The sequence below is a fragment of the Dryas octopetala genome, chromosome 1 (genome assembly GCF_963921425.1).
Source record: "Dryas octopetala chromosome 1, drDryOcto1.1, whole genome shotgun sequence".
Lineage (NCBI taxonomy): Eukaryota > Viridiplantae > Streptophyta > Magnoliopsida > Rosales > Rosaceae > Dryas > Dryas octopetala.
Genome location: NC_141366.1, coordinates 15,824,833 through 15,851,077, shown reverse-complemented (window position 1 = coordinate 15,851,077; position 26,245 = coordinate 15,824,833). Strand labels below are relative to the sequence as shown.

General features: G+C 35.1%; 3 protein-coding genes across 3 annotated transcripts; 2 read left to right on the top strand and 1 right to left on the bottom strand.

Annotated features, from left to right (window-relative positions):
* Positions 1–2,087: 2,087 nt before the first annotated feature.
* Positions 2,088–4,328, top strand: IBR1 (indole-3-butyric acid response 1). The gene is made up of 6 exons (XM_086241651.1): positions 2,088–2,325; positions 2,839–2,955; positions 3,288–3,422; positions 3,568–3,696; positions 3,779–3,880; positions 3,979–4,328. Exons 1-6 carry the CDS (start codon positions 2,188–2,190, stop codon positions 4,126–4,128), a joined length of 771 nt encoding a protein of 256 aa, XP_086097777.1. The 5' UTR covers positions 2,088–2,187; the 3' UTR covers positions 4,129–4,328.
* A 355-nt stretch (positions 4,329–4,683) lies between these two features.
* LOC147298466 (Ubiquitin-specific protease family C19-related protein) lies at positions 4,684–8,076 on the bottom strand. The gene is made up of 4 exons (XM_086241640.1): positions 7,130–8,076; positions 6,209–6,364; positions 5,535–5,746; positions 4,684–5,364 (listed from the first exon to the last, which is right to left on the bottom strand). Exons 1-4 carry the CDS (start codon positions 7,859–7,861, stop codon positions 5,172–5,174), a joined length of 1,293 nt encoding a protein of 430 aa, XP_086097766.1. The 5' UTR covers positions 7,862–8,076; the 3' UTR covers positions 4,684–5,171.
* Positions 8,077–19,395: 11,319 nt separating this feature from the next.
* On the top strand, positions 19,396–22,309 carry HT1 (Protein kinase superfamily protein). The gene is made up of 3 exons (XM_086228733.1): positions 19,396–20,362; positions 20,718–21,173; positions 21,911–22,309. The coding sequence occupies exons 1-3, from the start codon at positions 19,943–19,945 to the stop codon at positions 22,157–22,159; spliced, it is 1,125 nt and encodes a 374-aa protein (XP_086084859.1). The 5' UTR covers positions 19,396–19,942; the 3' UTR covers positions 22,160–22,309.
* Positions 22,310–26,245: the final 3,936 nt, after the last annotated feature.

The window sequence follows — 26,245 nt, the reverse complement described above, 5'->3', positions numbered from 1 at the left end:
GCCCCGAAGCACAAAAAACAAGTTCTATTGTTACCATGATGTGTTTGTTTTATTTCTCTTACCAATCAATTATAAAGAAGAGATTATTACATCAATACACTGCAAACTGCTAATCATATCCTTTGCTTCCGCGTCAAAATGCGACCCTTACTTAAGTTAGTCCATGCTTATTTTCTCGTCCCACATCCTAAATAACAAAAAATAAATATATCTTGTATATGCCAGTGGAATGTTGACAGTGGTATTACATGCCCACTTATAACACTTATAATTAGCATTGGGCTTTTTTCTCGATTTATCAAAAATATCGGTACGGTACCGATTGGTATGATATTTTTTTATTTTTTATTTTCGGTATCTGAGTAAATACTATATTGTACCGGCTAAAAAGGGATCAAAATGGTATTAATATACTCATATCAGCGGTATACTGATCCGTACTAATACCATACATCCTTCTTTTAATTCTGCTTCTTCTTCTTATTCTTTTTTTATTTGGTTTCTTTGTCTTGTGTTTTTTGGGGCCTTTGTCTTGTGTTTTTTTTGGGCCTTTGTCTTGTATGTTTTTTGGGCTTTTTGTTTTGTATTTTTTTTTTTTGTAGTCAAGCCCAAGTCTCACATACTTACCGACTTACATACCCAATTACCTAGCTCTCTCTCTCTCTCTCTCTCTCTCTCTCTCTGATCTTAGCCACCACCACCATCTTAGACTCTCACCACCATCTCAGACCCCCCCACCACCACGAACTCCACCCTTAAACCACCGTCGCCTCCCTCTCTCCCTCTCTCTATATTATCTCTCTCTATTTTTCTCTCTTTGCGATCCCAAGCTCCCATCCACCACACCATCTCAGACCCCCACCATTGTCGCCTCCCTCTCTCTCTCTCTTATCTCTTTCTCTCTCTGATTTCTTTAATTTGGTTGTTGGTGTTGTTGTCGGCAGGCCCAATACCACTCCGACACTGCCCCTCTCCGACCGATACCATAGTAAACGATTATCGACTACCGTCGGTATCGGAGCAAAAAACTTTCATCTCAACCCCTATCGGTTAGAATTCGGTATTGGTGTTTCGATACGGTAACCATACTAAACCCACCTCTACTTATAATACATCTACAAAGTTGAAATGTTAGGATTTAAATATTATCAATTATACACATATTATAATTTTAGTGGATGCTTAACACTATATCACACTAGATTTTGTTAGTATTTTGATTTTTTTATTTGAAAAATTATTTTGTATAACCGTGACACCACCATATGAAGTAATAAATCTACATGTTAATATGGGTGTACGACAAATTTATATTTTTAGAAGTTTTAGAATATAATATTAGTAACATTCACTCATATTTTAACATTTAAAAAAATTATACTACGTGCCGATGTTACAGATTTATAAAATAATTCTTGATTTCTAAGGTCACTATGACAACGTGAGTCATCTATGTTTTCAATGAGATATACGAACTTGAGACATCTCCAAATATTGGGGAGAGAAATCCTACCAAACTAATATCAAGTATCTTAACATCTAATATTTAGGGTTAAATACAAAAATAATCTATAACTTTACAGTGAATTTCAATTCAGTCCACTAACTATAAGAAGTATTAATTTAGTTTATGAATTTTTCAAATTGTACCAAAGTAGTACAAACGTAACCACATTTTTATGGGCATTTCAGTCCGTTCATCACATTTTTAGATGGAAGTTAACGTTTGTACTGCTTTGGTATAACTTGAAAAATTCGTGGACCAAATTGACACTTTTTGTAGTTAATAGACCAAATTGAGAATTATAAAGTTCGTGGACCATTTTTGTATTTAATCATAATATTTAATTACCATCATAAATTAATAACTAATTGTCTCTCAATTCTGGTTAACCAAAAAATATGATCAACTTTACCATTTTTATATCATTAAATAATTCTTCACAAAAATATAACATTGAATAATTACTTGGTAACTTATTTTTTATCTGAGATAAATAGATAATTAGTCCAACCGTCTTCTCTGGTTCGGTATATTTGATCTCAACTTTCAAGTTTATACCAGGGTCAGGAGTAGGCAATAATTGTCTGTTAAAATAAGAGCGAAGCTATCTGATCCCTTCTCGCCTGCTTAGCTAAATACAACTGACTACGTGTTTGGTTCTGGAGAAACCCAAGAAAGAAAATATGGAGAAAACGAAGATTGGGAGGAGATTCCAAGGGAAGGTAGCTATTGTCACCGCTTCCACTCAGGGCATCGGCTTCGGCATCGCCGAGCGCCTCGGCTTGGAAGGCGCCTCTGTTGTCATCTCGTCCCGCAAGCAGGTTAGTCCCGACTCAATTTTGAATTGATTGGCCTTTTGTTCTTCAAGAAATTCATATGGGTTTTCTTTATTTTTGTCAAATATGATTTGTTTTTTCTGCTTTTTGTTTGGCTTCTGTCAGTCTGTGGGAACTGGGAAAGAAAAATGAAACACTGAATTTGGTTTGTGAGAAGTGACAAACTTGATGAAATGTAAGGAAAATGAAATCAAATGTTAAGCTCGGCTCATTGGGCCAATTTGTTCTATCGAATTGGATTCCTGCCACCCTTAATTTAATTCCATAGAAAAATGAGGAGAGGAAAAGCTAGTGAAACTTTGTGTATCATGAGCTTAATAGGCACAGTTCAATTGGGTTATGCATTACAGGTTCAATTGAGCTGAATTGGTACAAGTTTGAGTCACAACTGTTGCTTCTTTTGCTATCTTCTATTAGGAACCAAGTGGTAAGTTCTATGTTGTTTTTTGAATGGATATGCTGACATGAAGTTTTTCGTGTTTGATTGAATTGTTGCAGAACAACGTAGATGAAGCAGTTGAGAAACTTAAAGCTCAAGGAATTGAAGCGTTGGGAATCGTTTGTCATGTGTCAAATGAACAACAGAGGAAGAATCTCATAAACAAGACTGTGCAGGTATGAACGTTTGTTGAAACCTTGAATTTTACATTTATTATCGAAGAACGACGAGAGATGTAAACAGAAAGCTGTAAGAAATGTGGGAAGTTTGGCTTTTATGTAGGCCGAGCAACTTGTGGAAGTCAGACAAGTTAAAAAGCTTTATATTAAGCTACTGCATTATAATTAATTATACTCTTTGATCAGAATCTATGATTTAACTTACCACCCAATGGGGATGATCTCTTTTCGTTATAAACAGTCTCTCTCTGAATTTTTTTCAAATGGTTCTTCAATGTCATTCTGTTAAATATTTGAACTTTACTGGTTTTTTTTTTTTTTTTTTTCAGAAATATGGAAAAATAGACGTGGTTGTTTCAAATGCTGCTGCCAATCCATCAGTTGATAGCATATTGGAAACCAAAGAATCTGTGCTTGACAAGCTATGGGAAATAAATGTCAAAGCTTCTATACTTCTTTTAAAGGTAAAATGCCATGGAAATGTCCTGTTTGAGCTGCAATCATGGTGGCCAAGATAACCTTTGGAACAAATTATTTTGATCACATTTTCCATGTGTATAAAATTTCCAGTGTAATTGCAATGTTTGATACAGTTTGGTTATTTAACAGGAGGCAGCTCCTCACTTGAAGAAGGGTTCTTCTGTTGTTCTCATTTCCTCAATTGCTGGCTTCAACCCACCACCAGCTGCCATGGCAATGTATGGGGTCACTAAAACAGCCCTTCTTGGGCTAACCAAGGTATGGACATTGTTCATGTTTTACCTCGGATGTTTCTTCAACAACTTTTTCTTCTGTTTATTGTTTGCTGGTCTTACTTTAGGCCCTTGCTGGTGATATGGCCCCAGATACTCGTGTAAACTGTGTTGCTCCTGGTTTTGTACCTACAAACTTTGCCTCATTCATTACCAAATCTGATGAAGTGGTAAGTATATGTATAGACCATGTTGGGGTATATAGTTCCAAAGGATCTTGGGCAGTGACCTTTGTGATTGACTGAATTTAAATTGTAATTTATTGCAGAGGAAGTCCCTCGAGGAGAAGACGTTTCTTAACAGACTTGGTACCACTGAAGACATGGCTGCTGCCGCTGCCTTTTTGGCATCTGATGATGCTTCTTACATAACAGGAGAAACGTTGGTGGTAGCTGGAGGGATGCCCTCAAGACTCTAGTTCCCTCCCCTCTTTATCGATGTGTTTTGCCTCCTCTCGTATCCTTAGGAGTACAAGAGGCCATGAATTTATACTGTTAAACCTTGAAGCAAATATCGATAAGATTCACTGGTAGCAATTGTCTCTGACAATAAAGTGGCACCTTTCATCTATAATACCTCAAAATGATCTTCTTTTAGTGGACTAGATTCTTTTGCGTCTCTCCTTTTGTTTTTTCATTTTGGCTTTAACTGAAAAGATTTAAGAGGGCTTGAAGTGTGTCTCACTGTATCTTGTGGGTGCATGCTTAATGCCAAGTGGCAACGTACAGCTTGCAAAGGTTAAAGAATATGGATAACCCAAACTTTTTCTTTTATTAAAAGTTCCTCCCAATCTATCTGTTACTGGCAAATAAATAAAGTGCTAATTACAAATATACTTTTTTAAGTCTCATAAGGTTTTGGCACATATAATTTGTACAGGAAGCATTATCATTACATGTCATGCTTGTTGCTTTTAGAAGAATATTAACATTAATAGGAGGGAGTATCACAAACAGTACACAATCTAATCAAATAGAAATACAAGTGAGGCCAGATAATTTATAATGACAAAAAGAAAACCACAGAAACTCTACTTTTTGTACTAAAATTGAGCATCAAACAAAGGCAACCGTTTCCAAACCCCTTTGGGCGAGACTATGAGACTATGATGACTTATTATGTACATGAAATCAGAGCATAGGAGATTCCTGACGTTACATCATCTAGGAAGTAGCAACTTCTTCAAAGGGTAATATTAGCAGTAGCAGATCCATTTTGCCCTTGTGCATCGCATTACCATCTATGATATCACTCCATGAGTACACTAACCTTGATTAATACGTGATCTTCGGTCTTTCTACCCTGCATCTTTAGTGGAAAAATTACAACACTTAACCAGGAAATGAAAGAACAGAGGTGGCAGTGGTGGTACGTGCTTTTTCCATCAGTTTCACCCTTCAACTTTTTACTCACAAAATCCACTTCTAAACAAGGCTATGACGGAACTAAATATACGTATATCTACACGGGAACCACATCAGCATTCTGATTATCATCGCATGTCAGAATGAGACCTTCAACATAAGTTGGAAGCAGGCAGCGTAACAATTGAAAGCCTGTTGAGACAGGCCCCACTGGAGGAACAATCATGACCACATTATCGTGGCGTCGGACCACCCCCATCACACTAACGGTGCTCCCTTCTTTAATATACCTGACAAAGAAGAAACACAGTCTCAAAAACCTATTACCGTAAATGATAGAATCTCACAAATTATATACTAAATCGATAAGTTTCGAGTTCACTTTACAAGTTACAACATCAGTAAAGAATCTCTAACCATGCACAAGGTATGAAGGGGCTAGAAACAAAAAGTGGCATACCCTTCTTTGAGGCGCATTGTACGGTCATCAGTAGAGAGGTTGCGCTCAGCAAGCCAGCGTAAAAAACTTGGAGATAAGTCTCTGTTTTCCTTTCTCACATCCACCACAGTAGCTGGTTTAACGAATGGGGCAACCTTGGCCCCATAGCCAGCTTTCACTAATGCTCTTAACCCAGATTGGAAATCTGATATGTAAAAATCTGTCACATATTTCTGTCCAAGAGAAAACATAAAATTAGTTTTTAATATTACAAGGAATAGAAGGTTCTTTGACCGAACTAATGAACTTTAGGCAACTTGGATTATACTGCATTATTTCTTCACAATTATAAATGTATTATCCCCAAAAAAAAATTCATGCTAGAATTCCAAATTGAGCAGCACACTAGTGCAAGGTAACAAAGCATACATGAATATGTCATGTACATAGGCTATATTCATGTGTCCCATAACCTGGTTTCGGGTTCAGAAAACTGCATGCCTAAAGCTTGAGTTACATAGTGTTTGTATATATGCATGTATTTTTTATGTTTCACTTCTCGAGTCCCTCATATATATATATAAACATTCTTTAGTTTTTCAATAACAGATCCCTGTATTATAAATCATCATTGGCCAAACTTTGATCCGAAACATAGTTCGGAGCACACAAGCACAAATACTCAGACAACTAACCTCTGAATGTCTAGAACCCCATGAGAAACAGCGGTGTTTAGGATTTGCAGACTTGCCACCACATCCTTTATATTCACACAATTCCGTAGAAACATATACACACCTAGGTACCCTTTGGTAGGATGATTCCAAAGGAATACTGCCACAGGTTACAACCTACACAAAGAGATATCCATGGCATTATTACTACAGATGGAAAACAAACATGGAAGAATAAATGCTAACTTCTTAAAGGAGAGGAGACAAAGACCGAGAGAGAAACAAATTGAAATGTTATACTCTCTAGGGTTATTAAATTCTAAGCCATCAAAACCCAATTGTTATAAATCACTTCAAATTAAATAATAGGTAAGTGAGATTAAATGATTACAAATGAAAGAAAATATCCATTCTGGAACTAACGTGGCAGTAAGCTACAAAATTGCAAGTACTAAATTGCTAGCATATTAACATAAAACCCACATAGATAAGGCATAATTTATGTTTCTGATAAACTGTAATCTCTCAGTGAAAATTGCCAGACTGAAAAATCAAATTCATAGCCATGGTAACCGCAGTTGTTGATCACAAATACCCATCTAAGCCTCATGGGTCAAAGCAGACACATACCCAGATTCCATTCCACAATTATACAAACACCTTTATATTATGCATCCACTGGACAGTTATAATCAAACCACTTTATATTAATAAGGGTAGCATTTGTCAAAATTTAAAAATGGACCGACTGTGCTTCCAGAAACAAAACAAAATACTACATATGGTAGCATCCGCAGGTAGTATCTCATTATCAAAATCTTGAAAAGGTAACAAATGGGAAAGGTTTGAGTGTATCTAATTTAAATAACAAGAACAACTGAAAAAAACAATAAATATGAAAAGGAAAAACTCAGAAAGCGAGAGATGGAGAGGTGAAATTACCCCAGTAACCTTGACGTACTGTCCGTCAATGGCACCTCTGAGCTCAGCATCAGGGTACCTCCTCACAAACCCTAGCAACCCTCTCTTCCCCCACACGAAATTCCACACAATCACCACCACCACCGGCACCAGAACGAGCGCCACCGCTGCCAATATCACCCACTTCTTCACCGCCACCATCAGAAACCCCCCAACCAGCAACCCCATCGCCACCACCACCATGAACACCCACAACACCGCCTTCGATATCCGAAACGCTACCTTCACATCACTCAGGGTGGTTACTGCCGACCCGTACACCATCTTGCTCATAGACCCGGTGTGTTCCAGCTGCCCCGACGACCTCCTGGGCCCGGTCCCCAGTGGGCCGGAGCTTAATGGGCCGGAGGTGATGAGGCCGGTGGGCTGGAGCTGCGGCGTTAAGGGTCCGGACGATTTCTTTGAAATCTGGCCGGAGTTGGGCCCTGATCGAACGGATCCGCTGTTGGGTTGGGAGGAGGAGGAAGGACGCGAGTGCTTAAAGGAAGGAGGGCCGCCGGTGTTGGATGAGGGAGGATGATCGGCAATTGGGATGTCAAACATTTTGCCGAGCTCCCCCGATTTCTTGACGTCGCCGCCGGTGTACGGCACGGCGCGTGAAGCAATTGTGGGCTGGCGCTCCTTGAGCTGCTCGGGTCGACCTGATACCACCAGCCCGTTGCTGAGCTGGTGCGATGGGATGCGCGTCCCCATTTTGTTCGGTTTTTTCAGAGAGAAAGTAGCAGCACTAGCAGCAGTGAGTAGCTGAGAGAGAGAGAGACAGAGAGAGAGAGAGTGAGGAGAGTGTCAGTGTGTAGGTAGAAGAGGAGCTGGAGAGGTGAATGGTGATGGTGGAGTTTGAGGGAGAGAGAGAGGTTACAGAGGAAATGACGGAAATGGGTCTGACGCTTTTGTGATAATGACGGGTGTGTCCCCTGTCTGGCTGTCTTCAAATGGCGGTACAGCGATTTCTTTCGTTTTCCGGAGGCTTTGATGGCTCATGGCTTCACTCAGTATCAGTAGTGATGGAATTTACCTTTTTACCCTCGACCTCTTTCTTGTTCCCTTGTCCACTTTAATTGATTCCGTGATGAAAATTCAAGCATCCACCAGAGCTGGCAAGTCCATTATGATTATTTATTTGCCTTCTTGAGTTCTTGTTCGATAAAAATAAAATAGGAAAGAGTATCAGCTATTATCATGTACGTATGCAATTGTAATGTAATGAACGTGATTAAAAATGTTATGAAATTTCCTTTTTCCTTTTCATGAAATTTGATTTTTCTTTTCCAATATGATGAATATGAAATGTGATTAGGGTCCCACTGAGAAATTGGCGTTGTGGGTTAATGGAATGGGGTCCTACAGCATGGATGCGTTTGCGAGGAGATCTTCAGGATAACATTCCACTTCTGCTAATCCAATCCCATGTCAATAGGACTGGACACAGTTCGAATCGATTCGGGTTTCGTTCAAAATACTAAACCCAACCAATTTAATCGGTTTCAGTTATTTTCAAATACAAAACTGGACCATATCCCAACTATATATTTAACCGAACAAAATTAATCTATAATCGATTCATTGGTCGATTTGATTTGATTAGTTTGAGCACAGAGAGAACAAGATTACAGACGAAGCAATGTTACAAAACGTAGGTTCGTCTAGACCTTTAAAGAAAGGCTTTTTTACCCAAATAGCACCTGAACTATAGGGGGTGTGCTCAAATACCACCCAAACTTTTTTTCTTGCCAATTTACCACCTGAAATTATTAATATGTGCTAATTTGCCACCTAACATCCATTTTTCTGTTAAATCATCAAAAAATTTCCCAAACTTCCCATTTTGCCCTTGAATACAATAAAAAAATATTATTATTTTAAAAACTTTTTTAAAAATATAATTAGAAAAAAAAATTAAAAACTAAAAAACTAGAAAATGGAAATACCCTTTTTTTTTAGGGGGTTTAATTAGATTTTTTTTTTTAATATTTAAAATGCTTTTTTTATATAAATGACGAAAATACCCTTGAAATAAACAAAAAATTTAACTAAAATGACGGTAGGTGGTAAATTGGCCAATATGTGAAAGTTCAGGTGGTAAAATGGCAAGAAAAAAAGTTTGGGTGGTATTTGAGCACACCCTTTATAGTTCAGGTGGTATTTGAGTAAAAAAGCGTTAAAGAAAATAAGCCTAGGATAAAAGGCTAAATCAGAAAAGGGATGTGAATCAAAGATGGGGGGCTAGAGTGGGGTAGAGATTAGGGTTAAGGTGAAATAAGATCATGGTTTTTTTTCATATTTAGTACCTGAACTTTGACCATTGTCTTAATGTGGTACCTAAACTTTTATTTGTCTCAATTGAGTACCTAAACTTTTATTTTGTGTCTAATAGGTACCAAAATGAATTTCTGTTAAAATTATCAACAAAAGTTAGGGCCAATATAGTCACTTCAAAAAATTTATTTTTAATTTTTTTTGTTTATTGTGTGTTTTTTTTTTTTTTAATAATTTTAAACATATAAAGAAATAATTAAAATATACTTATTGCCCCTAATTTTTATTGACAATTTTAATAAAAATTCATTTTGGTACCTATTAGACACAAAATAAAAGTTTAGGTACTCAATTGGGACAAATAAAAGTTTAGGTACCACATTAAGATAAGGGTCAAAATTTAGGTACTAAATATGAAATAAACCCTAAGATCATTTGGGTTATAAAGCTACATAGTAAAATTAAAAAATAAAATACTTGGTAGTCATTTAAATTTTGTCACCTCAACTATGATCATACGTTAAATTACTTTATAAATTAAAAATTTGGTAAATAAAGACATCAAACTTTTAAATAGGTCAATGTAAATCAATTTTTTTAAAATTTCATCTAAATTTACATTCGAAAGATTCATATGCCCTTCGAGTGAGGGCAAAATTAACTATTCATGTCTAAGAAATTACATGGGTTTGTGGGTTTGTTAGGCTTTGGACGTGAGTTAATTATTTTTCGTTCACGCAAACTTTTGGTTGGAATTTGGACAAAACCCTACGAAATGACATATTTTAAAAGTTTTATTAAATTAGTTTATCAAATTTTTTTTCTTTTGTGGGCTAATTTGAAACAAAGAGTTATGGTTGAGAGGACAAAATGACTATTAAGCTAAAATACAAATTGGGTTGGTCCAAGCCAATCAACTAATGGCTCTGCCAATGAACTAGATAATGAAGAGATGAATATGAAGGGCCAAAAAAGATGGAAGGAAGAAGTTGTGAAGAGAGAAAGGGCATGGTGGCATCATCTAGAGCAGGCTTGAGATAGGGGTAATGAGAAAAGTGGGAGGAAATAAGAGTTAATTACACTTATACTTTCTGAGGTTTATCGTCTTTTTACCTACACCTCCTGAGGTTTTAACAATTACACATACACCCCTTGAGGTTTCAAAACTGTTGCATATAATCCCCTACAGTGAGACGAAAAATGATGAGAAATTATATAAAAAGGCATACTAATGGGTTAAATGGCCTAATAATATTACTTAAGGTGTAAGTTCCAACCTCAATACAAATATTTTATTTTTTGTTTATTTATTTTTTTCTCTTGTAGGGGGTTATATGTAATAGTTTTGAAACCTCAAAGGCGTATGTGTAATTTTTAAAATCGCAGGAAGTGTATGTGAAAAGGCGATAAACCTCATGGGGTGTAAGTGTAATTAACTCGAAAAAATAAATATGCAATTAACATAATGATATTAAAGTCTTATTTGGTTTGATTTAGTATAGATGGTTTATAAATAGTTTAAACTATTCACTAAATCGCATAACGATTTTTATTCATTTTATAAACTAAATAATATTAGGTCCATTGATTTTAACTACTAAATTTCAATAACTTTTTAGTTTATGTACCAAAATTAAATAGCATTTTAGATTAGATACTAGTTGAAAAGTCAAACAAAATAATAAAGTAAAAGGTTTTAAAATTTACAAATATTACATCACATGCCACTACAAAAAAAAAATTACATCACAAATATTACATTAATTTATACTATATTGTATTAAAAAAAAATCAATCCAGTCACAACTTAACTGTGACTGTCTTGGTAAATTGAAATAGACAACTCACACCACTATACTATGTATTATTTTGAGTAAAAATATTGTTTTGACCTTTATTTATACTATATTGTAGTATAATTCTCTAAAAATAATTTAATTAAGTCACAACTTAACTGTGACTGTCTCACAATTTTGATGTGACTGTCGTTCAATCACAACTTTGATGTGACTGTCGTTCAGTCACAACTAAATTTGAAGTTGTGAGTGTCGTACAGTCACAATTAAATGTGAAGTTGAGACTACGTTAGCAAATTTTCAAGATAATCTAAAAGCGTCAAGGGCAATTTTGTCAAAACCTTATCAATTTTAACTAACACTCATCATATATGGGCTAAAGGACAAAAATGTCAAATGGAAAGGGCTCAAATCAAATGAGCCAATATATTTGTGACCTAATCTAAAAAACTACATTTAAATTTAGTAGTTCAATTGAAATATTATATGGTCTTCATGTTATACCAAAAAATTATTAAAATTTGATATTTAATCTTAATTTTCTAAATAATATTTGTGTGTAAAAATGGAATCCCAAATGACTTGGTTTAGTCGATTTAATTGATTTGATCGATTAAATGACAATCAGTCTAAACTTCCTACATCTAGTACTTTAATACATTACAACATTAATGGCCAAAAAAAAAAAATACATTACTACATTACGTGATTAGCACATAATGAATGAACGAGCGTGATTAGCACATAATGTATACTTTGTGTTATCGTCTAATGGAACAAGCTCTGCAGTCGGTGGTACATACATAGAGACAAAGAGAATACTTCCAAATCATAGTGTGAGAGACTGTGGGTCTGACTGTTTGTACTTGAAGGGTCCCGCCCCATCATTCTCTGAGATCAACGGTGATGAAGCAACCAATTGGCTATTAGTGTTTTTTTTTCTTTCTTTTAATACAGGACAGAATTCAAGGACAAGGTGGTTAAGTGGTTAACAGTGACTGTCCCAGAATGGGCGTCTCCGTCACAACCCACGTTCTGAAAATATAAAAAAGTTAGAAGGGTAAAACTGGAAATTGAATTCTCAAGCGGATCGGTGGCGAAAAATATGCGGCTCCAAGTTTGTGGTTTCATAAACACTTAAAACAGGCCTTATTATATATGATTTAATTACTATTATTATATGAATACATTACCATTTTTTCTTTTGGTGAAAATGAATACATTACCATTACTACTTACTAGTTGGTGAATGGTGACGAATTCAATGCAAATAAATTTGGTTGATTGTTGGCAACTTGGCATTGTGCTTCGCACGGGGTAAGGTATGGTAAAGGGCGATTTGGTCACAATGTTATTGTGGTGGGCCAGAGTTGAGACGTACCCATTGATAGTTTGTAATGGTGGTAAAGCTTCTCGGCTTTTACTTTTGCAAGGATTCTTTGTTTACATCCTTATTTCGAAATTACGTTTTTCGCTGGATTTTTTTTCAAATTACGTTAGCTTCACTAGCTTTGCATCTTTCCTTTCTTCTTTATTCTTCTTTAAGATCGAAACCTTACTTTTAGCTCAGTCAAACCAAAAAATAAAAAAAGAGTCTTGCTTTTCACTGTATATTGGATACATTTAAAATTTTGAATAGCCCTGTGGATAGGACTGTAAAATTTAAAAATAAATTAAGTTTAATAGCCATTTTAATTTGGGAGGCAATTTAACCTATGGATCATAAGTTTTTTTTTTTTTTTTGTTATATTAGAGTGAATCGAACACTAGATCTAGCCTAATACTAACCTTTATATCACCTACCATTATCACTTGAGCTAAATCTAAGGACCCGTTTGGTTCACAGAATTTATTTCTTATGAAATCAATTCCTATGTCTTTTCCAGATAGAAGAGAATGTAAGATTTTCTTTACTGTGTTTGATAATGTTGGAAAAGTAAACCAAGATTTAACTTTTTATTTTTATTCCCATGTTTGGTTTAAACAAGAATAAGAAATAAAAATTGTCTAGTTTTCTAATTATACCCTTATTTACTAAAACAAAGAATAAAAAGAATGTGAAAAGTTGTTTTGGATAAATTTTGGCATTTTTAAATATTAGCAGGGGCATATTTGCAAAAAAAAAGTGCAATAAATGTTTTCCTAAGAGGGGGAAAACAAAACTCAAGCCGGAATGAAGGATTCATTTTCCCCCATTTGGGTGCATCAGATTCCTATGGGTCAGGAAACTATTTATCTTCCCTGCATTTACCAAAAGTAGGAATGAAATTGATTTTTTATTCCCAAACTTCCAAAACTTGAACTAAACGGACCCTAAGAGCTTACACAAATCATAGTTTTTTTTTATTAGGGGAAGGAAAAAATGAACTTGGGTGAGAAGAGGCAATTCAATAGCCTTTCTAACTAAGTTACTCAACAACTGCTACATAGCTATAATAATTTTTTGGCTTGATAGCCATTTTGCTCTCTCAACTATAGCTATGTAGCAGTTGTTGAGAGAGCAAAATGGCTATCAAGCCAAAAAATTATTATATATGATAAAAATACAATGTGAATTTACGTTTCAAATTATGATAAGTGTACAATTATTAATGTAATTTATTTTAATTTGGATTAATAAGATCTTGGGTGTAACAAGTTATAATTTATAATTTGAGTAAAATAGTAACTCCATGTTAATATATCTTGTGATGTTACTTTCACAACAATAGTTTTGGGTTATGGGCCTATTTGTACAGATAAGATGTCCTATACATGCATGGAACGAACTAGACTATAGTTAAGTTATTCCAAACTATTCATCCAGAGACCTGGCCCAATATGCATGCCCGACCCGGACCCAATATTTTAATAACTCTAATTATGGATCCTAATTAAACATGACAATCAGGCTCTACTGCATCTATGAATCTATGATAATACTTTATTATATAGCAATAGTGAATCATTAATTTATCCGAAGGTGGTGATTAATATCAGTAGATAAGCCAAATTTAGACAATCAGTTGCCTCTGTGGGCCATGCATTCTAAATCTTTTATACATAAAGAGGCACTTAATTTGTCTTGAAACTATTATCTGAGGAGAAGCAAATTAATAATTACATAGAAAGCTTATCAATGTCCTATTGAGGAACCACCTCAGACTTAATTAATTAGTAGAATATCTATAGTTATATACTTATATATTCATTTGGGAACCATGACAAACATAAGAATTTACCAGAGAAAATGGGAGAGTTTAGACTTGAGAAGAATTTTTCCCATGGTTATTAAAAAACTTGTCGGTGATCGAGACACACTAGAGAGAGAACGAGAAAGAGAGAGAGAGAGAGAGAGAGAGAGAGAGAGAGAGAGAGAGAGAGAGAGAGAGAGAGAGAGAGAGAGAGAGATCATTGTTATTCAAGTGAAACATCTCATTCAAAATGAAGCTCATGTTTCAAATAATACCAAGCAAATGATATGACTGATGAGTGATGAGTATGATGCACATTAAATATGGAGAAAGTCATGGCTGAATAAATCCAAGATCAGCCATTCTTAGGAAGTTGATTTTCATGTTGACCCCATGATGAAATTGCAATTTCTATGTTGATGTTGGTGCATGATAATTTATTTCATTTTGAGTGCAAATAGTGACCTGGCAAGAGGAAGACTTGTGTGTAACATAGTTGCACTGAGGTGGCATCACATTCAATAAAAGATTATTATTTTATTTTTCTGACATACAATGAAGAGTGAGGGTGAGAATAATAATATTTTATGGAGTGTGATGCCACCTCAATGCAACTATGTTACAGACAAGTCTTTCTCACCCGGCAGAGATGATCAAACAAGAGAGAAGAGAAGTTTGACAACCTTAATTGGGAATTGGTAGCCCAAAGGCCCATAGTAACTGTGAACCCATTTAGTGGAGCCTTATATTTAGAGTTGGCTTATATTTTAGTGGGCTTTCAAATGTATATATTTTTGTGGGTCAGAAGTAGGCTTTCAGATAGAGGCACATAACTATTGACCAAAAAAGGATAGAGGCACAAAACTTATGCACTGGCCACTGAGTGGCATTCTTGATTTTATCATCTAATTATATATGCCTATGTCATACAAAAAATTATATACATATATATGCCTATGTTTACACTGAACGGTCACAGAGATCCAAAGTAGGAGACCATTATCTTGGAAAGCTCTTTAGCTTTTGGTCTCTGCTTCAAAATCTAACTTAGGTTATTAGGTATGTATCTATCATAGTATCATGTCTTGAAAACCCAAGTAACCAACTGGAGAATATTTTAACCAAATAAGATTCAAATTTGGACCATTGAGTGAGCGAGGCATGTGACCAATGGTAAATATCGAGATAAATGTCTAGATATAATGCCCCAAAAAAAAGAAGTTTTAGAGAGATTCTTTCTTGGCAGACTTATAATATAGCCTTTCACATTTGTTGTTTGTTTTTTGGACTTGGTTTGGTTTGTATTGGCAAGGAGATTTTCTAAGTTAAAAGAAGGAGATTTGAACTCTAATTGTGATTTGATTATTGCCTTTGTAACACCGCACTAAATTTTATGAGCAAACAAATATTAATTTTCGTCATAATATCAGCCGTTAATTTATGTAGATTTTCATAAATTAATAGTAAAGAATAGTTGATAAAAACTTTTTATAATATCCAATAAGACAGACATAGACAGCAGAACCCAACTACAACTAAAAGGTGATCCCCACCCCAAAACCTTCTTTTTTCCTCCAGCTACTGTGATATGAAAAGAAACTAACTGGTATAATGGGTCAAGTCTCATATTGCTTGCCATGAGGTATGAGCCATCTTATTAATTCCACATGTGCCATGATATTTTGGTTACCCACAAGATATTAATTAGGACATTTAATTTATGTCCACAAACCTAAGAATACAGATCATATTTGTGCACTAAGTTGTGCAAGAAACATTATTCAGTTCTGCTTATGCTCGCTCTTTAATCTGATTCCATACTTATGAGTTATGAGAATGCTTGCACTGTACTCCTAAAAGAAATTGTGCAAAGCTAGATAGAGAAAATCCGCACTTGATTCTTTGGTCCTACACTTTGAAATGTGCTGAGAACATTTTCTTCTCTGCCACCCCACATCCACTCTTTTCCTCTCAAAAATGGAATATAGTGGGGATGACTGAAGCTTGGGCATGTGTCTAAAATGCTTTCAATTTTTAATTTGCTTCTTTCTTATAATATTGGGCTGAAAACCCATAAAAGGAACTGTTGAACCCAATACTCACTGGTGAAATATTGGGCTGATATCAGAGCCATCAAAGTTTTCATTATGAAAAGTGAATAAGGGATTATAGGAGATTATCTAGGCATGTACTATCAAACATATCATGTGGTATAGATGAGGGCCATGAGGCCCGTGAGGGGAATAGATCATTTCAATGATTTTAAATCTCATCTCCAAGTCATGGAAGGAAGAATTCAGAAAGCCATAAAAAATTATTATTAAGGACATAAAGGAGATTAGGCATTGTCAATCATATCATTGATGGTATGTATAGATGTGAGTAACAGCTCATTTCAAAGATTTTAAACCTCTAATCCTTGATTAAGGATAATGAGTATTTGATAATATTCAATTTTGATATGGTTAAACTAAAAAGCCCACCTTTATTATTTTTTTTTGCTAAAAAAACTATCAATTTTTCAAGTCCAGTTGTCAGGAAATAAAATCAAATCAGCAATAACACAACATGCAACATGATTTGGCTAATGACCTTCCACTTTTCAGTTGCCACCCAGCCCACCTATACATCCACTTGAATAAACTTTAATTTTGGGGCTAAGAAGCTCCTTGTTTAACATCCCTTTTTAATTTTTTTAATTTTGGGGCTAGCCCAATTTTATCTTTCTTGACCATTTGCAAATTTTTTTGGATATGATCCTAATTCCGTCATTTAGTGTTACTACTTCATATATTATAATATAAGTAAACGATAAGTTTATATATTTAGTCATTTAGATAAATTAATAACACTACATACCAATATTACGATTTACAGTTTACGATTTAAATAAATTATAATATGAGTATTACGGTCATGCTATTTGGGATAATCTAACCCTTGTATAACATTTGAGAATAGAAGAAGTGGCATTACAATTAGGCCATGTTTGTTTGGCCAAAAACTATAGCAGGAATGAGAATTTACTTCCCGTTCTAGCAAGACCCATTGTTTGGTTAAGTTTTTAAGTCTAGAAAGGCAGTGGCGGATCCAGAAATCGAATATTATGGGGTCAAGATCCAGTAGGCATGTTCCACCTATCAAATTTAGAGGTCCTTGATCTGATGTATAACATAGGCCTAACTGGTTATTTTCCTAATAATCTGAACAAGAGCAATCCATGAAGGAATTGAATGTTGCGAACACAAATTTCTCTGGTCATGTACCTACTTTAATTGGACCTTCATTCCTTAAATTTGTTGGATATCTCATACTATTATTTTTATCCCCATCTTCCATCTTCGGCAACCTTACCCAGCTAAGTTACCTTGACCTTTCTTTTTTTCAAGACAAAGATCATAATAACTTCTACCCTTCAAGAAACAACAATATTTTTAGTGGCCAAGTTTTTTGGGTTGGAAAGCTAACTCTGTTATCCGTTTAGTCAAAATAAATATCCAAGCACTCTTCCACTGACGGTCTTCTCTCCTTCTCTCTTCTTTCAGACATTTTTTCAAACAGTTTATCCCTACAACTCCACCAACATCCATGAGTTCAAAAGATCAACCAATTTCCTCAAGCGTAGGATTTCTGGGTTTATGGGGTCAATTGACCCCATTGACTCCATTGTAGATCCGCCAGTGCAGAAAGGAATCAGAACTACCGAAGTCAAATTCCGCTAAATGGGCTGAATCCAATTACCAGGGAGGGTGTGGTATTTGTATTTCGTCCATCATAGGAATGCAAAATTAAAACATATACCTATTTTACTATTCGACAATTATACAAAATAACATAAATATTGGGAAAAAAAAAATTGAATGCCTTCACTATCAAATTTTAAAGTAAAACTGAATCTAAGAATTAATAATAAAAACTTGAACAATCACCCCCCATCGAATCTGCTACTTTATGCTGGGGTTGGTGATGTCACTCGAAACTCTTATGGATCTCGCACACATCTCCAACTTAGCTGTCGAAATTGATTCGCATGTACTACATGTTGAAATCACTCCTCTCTTCAGTCGGAGCGGTGAGAAATTGGTGGTCTTCTTCATCAATTGCGCGCCACTGCGAGATTTCACTGTGTCTGGTGACTCTGATCTTGTTCATTGATGTACTAGTTTTTCTCATCTCTATGATTCTGGATTGTTCATAGCTATATGTTCACTTCGTAAATTCCACTGGGAAATGTGCCTTAGTTTTATTGAACTTTTTGTTGAATTAAGAAAGAGAAGGTGCAGAGCAATCAACTAGTAGCCTTAGAATTGGAGATCGAACCAGCAGATTGGGCTCCTCTCTAATTTCAATATTTTTTGTTCTCCTCTATTTTAATATATGTTGTTCTCCTCTTATATCAATAAAGCATTTCTTTTGACTAACATATCAAACTCCAATCTAAAAGAAGCATTCCAACAAACTAGTTTGAATTTTTTTCCTTTTCAATTTTAATGTATGACGGTATATTGTTAACATATATATTTGTTAATATTGAAAAAGAGTTTTCTTTTATAATAAAAAATTATTTTTGAAAGATTATTATTTTTTTTCATTCATTCCGAGATTTACCAAACACAGAAATGAAAATGGCAAGCTATTTCTTAACTTCGATGCTATAATTGTTCCAAACGCTTAAATGAAAATCTCAATACCATTCCATGAAACATTCATGGATAATTATGTAATGGAATATAATTACTATTCTCATTCTCATATTACTGTCAAACAAACAGGGCCTTGAAAGAATGGGGTATATCCTAAGTTTCCAAGAGCAGCAAAGTTCTTTCAATCTAACCAACAAAACCTTGCCACCTTGGCAACTTGGCATTGACGATGCTAAAAAGAACCTGCAACAGAAACATAACAGATTAGCGCGCTCTCTCTCTCTCTCTCTCCCTCCGTTCATATAAATAAAGTAAACTACTTTTGAACCGAGCAATCACGAGCCACCCCTGAAATCTCTGCCTTTGAATTCATCTTTCTACTGCTGAACGACCTAATCCTCCTGATCCATCCTATCACAAACAACCGTGAAAATCTGCTCACCCATTTTCTCCTTATCTGGAAAAATCTGCATTTTCATGCATTTGCTCCTCCTCTGCTTCCTTCCACTCCTTCAAACCATGAAACCAATTAACTATCTCTCCCTCCCTGTATTAATTTTGCTTTCATCACAAAGCTTCTACTCATTCATTCCTGCTTTGATAGACCAAAAATAGCTTATCTTTTACATGGAAAATAGTCTCTTGGTTCTTCTATCACTGTGTTTTTTCTCTGAAAATTTTGATGCAGCTAAATATTCCTTGATAACATCTTTGTTTCGGTACTTCATGAAAACCCATATTTGTTTCCCACTCTTCTCTGTAATCCATGTTTCTGAATCAGTTCATGCACTTCCTGAAATCAATTCACACATTCAGAAGGAAAATTCCTTTTGATAGTTTGTTTTGGTAGAAAACAAGCTTCAATTCCCATATTTCATATAATACCAAATTCTGCGTAAAGGGCCAATGGCGACCTCATGTTTCCATGCACTTCGTCTTCGAAAGTCGTCCAAGGGAAAGTCTTTACCAAACCCTTCCTCGTCGAAATCCCAGATGAATTCTGACATGGACAACATGGAGAGGAAGAGATTTGATAGCTTGGAATCATGGTCTATGATATTGGAGTCGGAAAATGTGGAGACTTGGGAGGTGTCAAAGGAGGACCAGGAGGAGTGGACTGCTGATCTCTCTCAGCTTTTTATTGGTAACAAGTTCGCCTCCGGAGCACACAGTCGGATTTACCGGGGAATCTACAAGCAGAGAGCTGTTGCTGTGAAAATGGTGAGGATTCCAAACCAGAGGGAGGAGACCAGAGCCTTACTTGAGCAGCAATTCAAGTCTGAAGTTGCTCTGCTTTCGCGTCTCTTTCATCCCAACATAGTGCAGGTAAGGTTTATGTCCCAAATCCCAAGTGAAAATTTCAATTGTTCTATTGGTAACCAAAATCCAAGTTTCAGTACTAATAGCTCTTGAGAAATGCTAAGATCACCTCTGCATAAAATCAATCAAATCGAAAATTGTTTGATCATGTAACTATTATCAACTAAACAAACTGTTATGGTAATAATTAGATTCACCTTATGTATACCCCACATCTTTTTAGGCCTTCCCTGAATTCTTAAAGCTAGATTATGTATGTGGATACATGTTATCATGTTAGCACATAATTATTTGTGAACATTTTAACCGAATTAGAGCTTTGTGTTGGTAAATTTAAGTGGTGAACTCTTTTCGTTTACAGTTTATTGCAGCTTGTAAAAAGCCACCTGTGTACTGTATCATCACGGAATACATGTCACAAGGAACACTGAGGATGTATCTCAATAAGAAAGAGCCATACTCTCTTTCAACAGAAACCATACTGAGGTTAGCTCTTGACATATCTCGAGGAATGGAGTATCTTCATTCTCAAGGGGTGATCCACAGGGACCTCAAATCGAATAACTTGCTTCTTAACGATGATATGAGGGTTAAGGTGGCGGATTTTGGCACGTCGTGTCTTGAGACACAGTGCCAGGAAACCAAAGGAAACAAGGGGACTTATCGTTGGATGGCACCGGAGATGATCAAGGAGAAACCTTGTTCTCGGAAAGTTGATGTCTATAGTTTTGGGATTGTGCTATGGGAGCTGACAACAGCTTTGCTTCCCTTTCAAGGAATGACCCCTGTGCAGGCTGCATTTGCTGTGGCTGAGAAGGTGAGATTGCTATTTTCAAATTAATTGCAAATCCTTGTATTAATTAAAGTCAAAAGTGTTTTTATACTTAATTGCTTTCTTGAAATATGTTTATGTGATACTTCTTTGATCTTAAGCATTTATTATGCTATATAACTACTATTCTTTGGTTCTGAATTTCTCATAACTTGGATCCCCTAGCTTCCTCTAAGTTGACCATATGTACATTCTGCTCTGCTGTTTGTGAGCAGTAAACCAGAACCACTTTCGATTTTGGGTTTTAATTCATTCCAAAATTTTAACCCCTCAAACAAGTAATCATCCTTTTTTAGTTTATGGTGGACTTTGTGAGTTTGTTCCTTTACTAGTCTTCTTTTGTCCATGAGGATTCCTAACTATCAAGAAGTAGCTTCTCCATCTACAAGTTGCTTTTGAGTTTTGGTTTTGTTTATTATGCTGCAATGCTGTTACCCCACATCTGCTTAGGCTTCCAAGCTCTTATAGCATATGATTCCTATTTCAAATTGTCACAACTTACAAGTGCATAATCAATCTTTGTTTGCTGCTATGGAAAATCAACTTGCTCAAATTGAGGGAAACTTATGGGATAAGCAACATGTTGATGGTATTCTCTGTAGCCATAGGAGATGGGATGTTATTATTATACAGCATGACTAAGTTATGATATTGTACATGTTATCTGTGAAACAAGTAGTTGATGTTATTTTTTGTTGTGACATTTTATTTTTATGTGGCAGAATGAACGGCCTCCACTGCCGGCAAGTTGTCAACCCGCTCTTGCACACCTGATCAAGCGCTGCTGGGCAGCAAACCCCTCAAAGCGGCCGGATTTTAGTGATATTGTGACTGCTTTGGAGAAGTATGATGAGTGTGTGAAGGAGGGTCTTCCTCTCACATACCATTCTGGGCTGGTCAGTCGAAATGTCATTCTTGAACGCTTGAAAGGCTGTGTATCTCTGAGCTCGTCGGTACCTGTACAGGCCTAGCTATCTGACTCCATTAATTAGAAGGTATTATTGTTTTTATTAATTATTTCCATGATAAAGGCTGTCATCTTAGTGAATTAATTAATTAATTAGTCCATTATAATTTGTACATGATGTTCTTTTAACTATCTAATGTGACACTGTATGTGGCCGGGGAATATAAACTTTGCTGTGAATCCACCAAAGTTTCATTCAGCTGATTTCCAGGAAATATTTCTATGTGTGTTTAGATATAGACTTCTAAGTGGGAAAAAGAAGGCTAGATTTGTTCATTTATCCTAAAGATTATTTAAAGCAATTAAACAGATCAGAAAAGCAAATATATATGTTGAAACAAATTTAAAATGATAAAGATCTAAAATGTTTTTGTTGTTTTCTATCTCATCAAAGGTTGTTCTCTCCTTGTTTTTCTTTTTTCTTCAATTGATTAGCAAAAAATAAAAGGGATTCTACATTCAAATATAAATGTGATAGTAAAATAGAGGACCCACCACAGACCTAACCCACTATTTATCTCTCCTAGTATTTCCAAGCATACATTAGGTGAAATTAATAGAAACCAGTAGTATGAGGAATCTTAATTCACCTGTTTTTGTCATTAGCCAACCTCAATTATTGATCATGAATTCGTAATTTATGTGGCAACCATAATTGATATTCGTACCCAAAATCCAAACAAAATTCAATTTTGTATTCTAGTCTTTTATGCTCAAACAAAATCCAAAGATGAAATTAATTAATCGTTGCTTACACAGCTTACATGTGTATATATGCATTAATTGTGATTAGTTCAATTTATTTAAAGAAAAGGGTACGTATTATGCTTTCGTATTTAAACTCTACTCTAAAGGCCTGGCCCAAAAAAAAAAAAAAAAACTCTACTCTAAAGGCATTTGAATGTGATAAGTACTTGGACTGATAGAACCTGCTTTTCAGCATATTGACTATTAATCCAATATTGCATATGCATGCAAGCATTTGTTTAATTTGTTTGAATACTGCACTTGTATATATATATATATATATATATTAATTATTAAGGAGTATGTGAAATATGAATAAAACACGTCAGGTTGATAAAAAGTCGAGTTCCTAGCTATCACTGTACGTATATCACAATCACATACATAACGTGAGCTTTTAAAAGTTGCAGCAAAAGTTAGCCCAAGTGAAAGTGATGATCGATCTTGTAATTTTGGATCAGTGGATGAGCATGGTCTTGGTCTGAGGAGTGAGGACTTTAATGATCAAGTGCAAAAGGCCGTTGACCATTGACCCATTCAATGCTAGAAATCGAACTCTATTTTTGCATTGATTTGCATGAGTGCTTTGATGACTTGGTTGCCAGATAGAAAAAACAGAGACAGAAAAAGTGATTAGCCAGCAGAGGAAATGCGTGAGAAATTAAGCAACACCTCCAATTAACATGGACTTGGCTATGTTTGTCTTTTTTTTGTTTTTCATAAAAAAAAAAAATAACTGTTAATAACAACGACAATCACGTACGTACGTAACTAATTGTCGTAACATCTTTACAACAATGATCAACCACAATTGACGAAAATAAATAATTCCAATTATAACCACAATTTGCAGATCTACTTAATTTTGCCAGCAGATTTGACACAGAATTAGCTTAATTCTCTAAAAATGTGTTTAAATGTCACTTTTCAAAAACGGATAACAAATTGAAATATATGAGTCTTCCATGGCACTTGCACCTTTTTAAGGAGAATATCAATCAACAACTTGGACTCTCCTTCTACTTCATCCCGTCAAATGCATGAGACAAAATCTAACGAAGACCTTGACCAAGTACGTACGTGCAAAGCACTCTGCAACTAAGATTGATGTAATTTCAATATTTTTTGTCCCCATTTATCTCTGGAAATAAAACCAACGTATACGTACTATAGAATCCGGAATCACTGAACCATCAAAATTCGATCAACTTTAACTCTTCCCTTGGTATATGTTAGCCAACCAATAAGATTTGTTTGTGGTTTTGAGCATCTAACTTCTAATATGGCATTGCTGCTTATTTTGTTTGTACGTAATTGAATTAAATATCTATTCAAGAGTGAACTCACACCACCTTGACCAGCATCTTCAGCGCAGTGCTTGCCTGTTTTAGAAGAGACTTAAATTGAGTTTATTAAAATAAATATTCAGACTTAAATGCCATGGTGTTGCATGTGATAACTGTTGATCGACTAGTTGAATTTTGGATATTAATTATTATGTGGTCAAGACAGTAAATTTAACTATAAATTCAGTAAAACTGTCAGATTTGACCATTGACTCAAATTATACTCGACGTTCTCAATTGTTGTGATAAACATATTTAAAGAATGCTAGTTATTTTTTATTTTCTATATTTTCTCTTATAATTTTTATATCTTCTATAATGTTGCCTCATGATCACAATCATTCATGTTTTAGAATACACTTAATCAACTGAATCAAAAATATTTTATTCATATAATTTTTATCAAATAAATAAATAATTTTGATAATTATATATTTTTTATAACTATGAAATTGTTTAGTCATGAATATGCTATATATATATATATGCAAATCCCAAGTACAGAAAAAGGGTGATGGTGCATGTAAGCTGACTAAGGTAGGGTATGGTCGGGGAATAAGTGCTGTAGGTACCGAGAGTAGAGCCAATTGTCTCTCCCTCCTTTCTGTATTTATTGGCCCAACACACAAAGTTAACCAGATGCGCATGCCAAAGATGTGTAACGCATGTTGATTTGGCAAACCCAAATTTAATTTATATAAATAAGAGATAGATATCCTCATAGGGGTCCAAAATTTCACAGAATATAATATTATGTTCCTTTTAAACCAAATTACCCAAACACCCTTCAACTTCGATGAACTGAATTTCTGAAATGTGAATTGACTGATTCCCCCAATGAAAAGATCCATGCATTGCCAATTTTAGTCATTGGCTAAAACTTAGTCATTAGGTTTCTATTAGTGGGTGTAGAAGGTAAAAGTCAAAAGCACAGGAATTTCTGAATTTGGCTATAATACTCGCTTTTCTGATGAGCCCTCGTGTTGTCAAAGATCTATGCTTACAAGTGTTTCAGTGTTGGTATCCTACTTAGTAATTAGGTACAACTGTACAATTAAGTTGAGGTTAGATTGTTAGAATGAGTTTCTTCTTTATACTCCATTTCTGTTCAATTTACAAGTTGGGCTCAATGACCTTATTGTTCAGACAAATGTTCTGCCTAATTTAGATTTAAACGAAAGCAAACTTCTAAATTTATGTAAAACTTAATACAAAAAATGAACATGCAGGATATGTCTTTTCATTTGCTTGCCCAAAGTTCTCTTCATGGGTTTTCGAAGTGGTAAGGCATGTATAAAATAGTGTGTGTGATATTCAATCTAAAACAAGTACACTAAAGCGATGGATGACCTTTTCTTAATTTTCGTCTGGTAAAGTGCAACTCTCCACCACCTTTTTTCTCCGTCGTTGTAAGTGATCCCTCAAAAGGAAACCAAGCGTCTCAATTGAAAGACCACCTATTATTTTCTATTAATTATAATTATTCAGCACTAAAAATATCCAAAGTTTCGAGCATACATCATGTAAAGTATAAACACGTAGGCCATGCCAAACTCGATCTATATATTATTTAGTAATTTGAGTGTTATGTGGACATTAAACACAGATAATTCCTTTAGAAAATGTGAAAGATTTGTATGGTATATTGTATATAATATAGTATAAGCAAATATATATATGGAAAGAATAAATGGCCTTGGGGAACAACGAAAAGAGATTTGGACCGGAGTCATTACTCATTAGTGCCTTAGTGGGAGTCTTTTGGGCTTTGCCTCCTTTGCTTTAATCGAAGTCTTTATTTACTTTTGTCCAGTGCAACAGTTCGACACTTACCCATATCCCCATCACACATATTTATACTCCACTCCGTGCCTCTATTCAATACTAGCATATATTATTCAAGCACCTAAAGTACCACTTAAGCATAAATAAGCCTATTTATGCCAAAAATATGAACTTGCAATAGATATGCTTAGAGAAACGACGTGTCGTTCTCA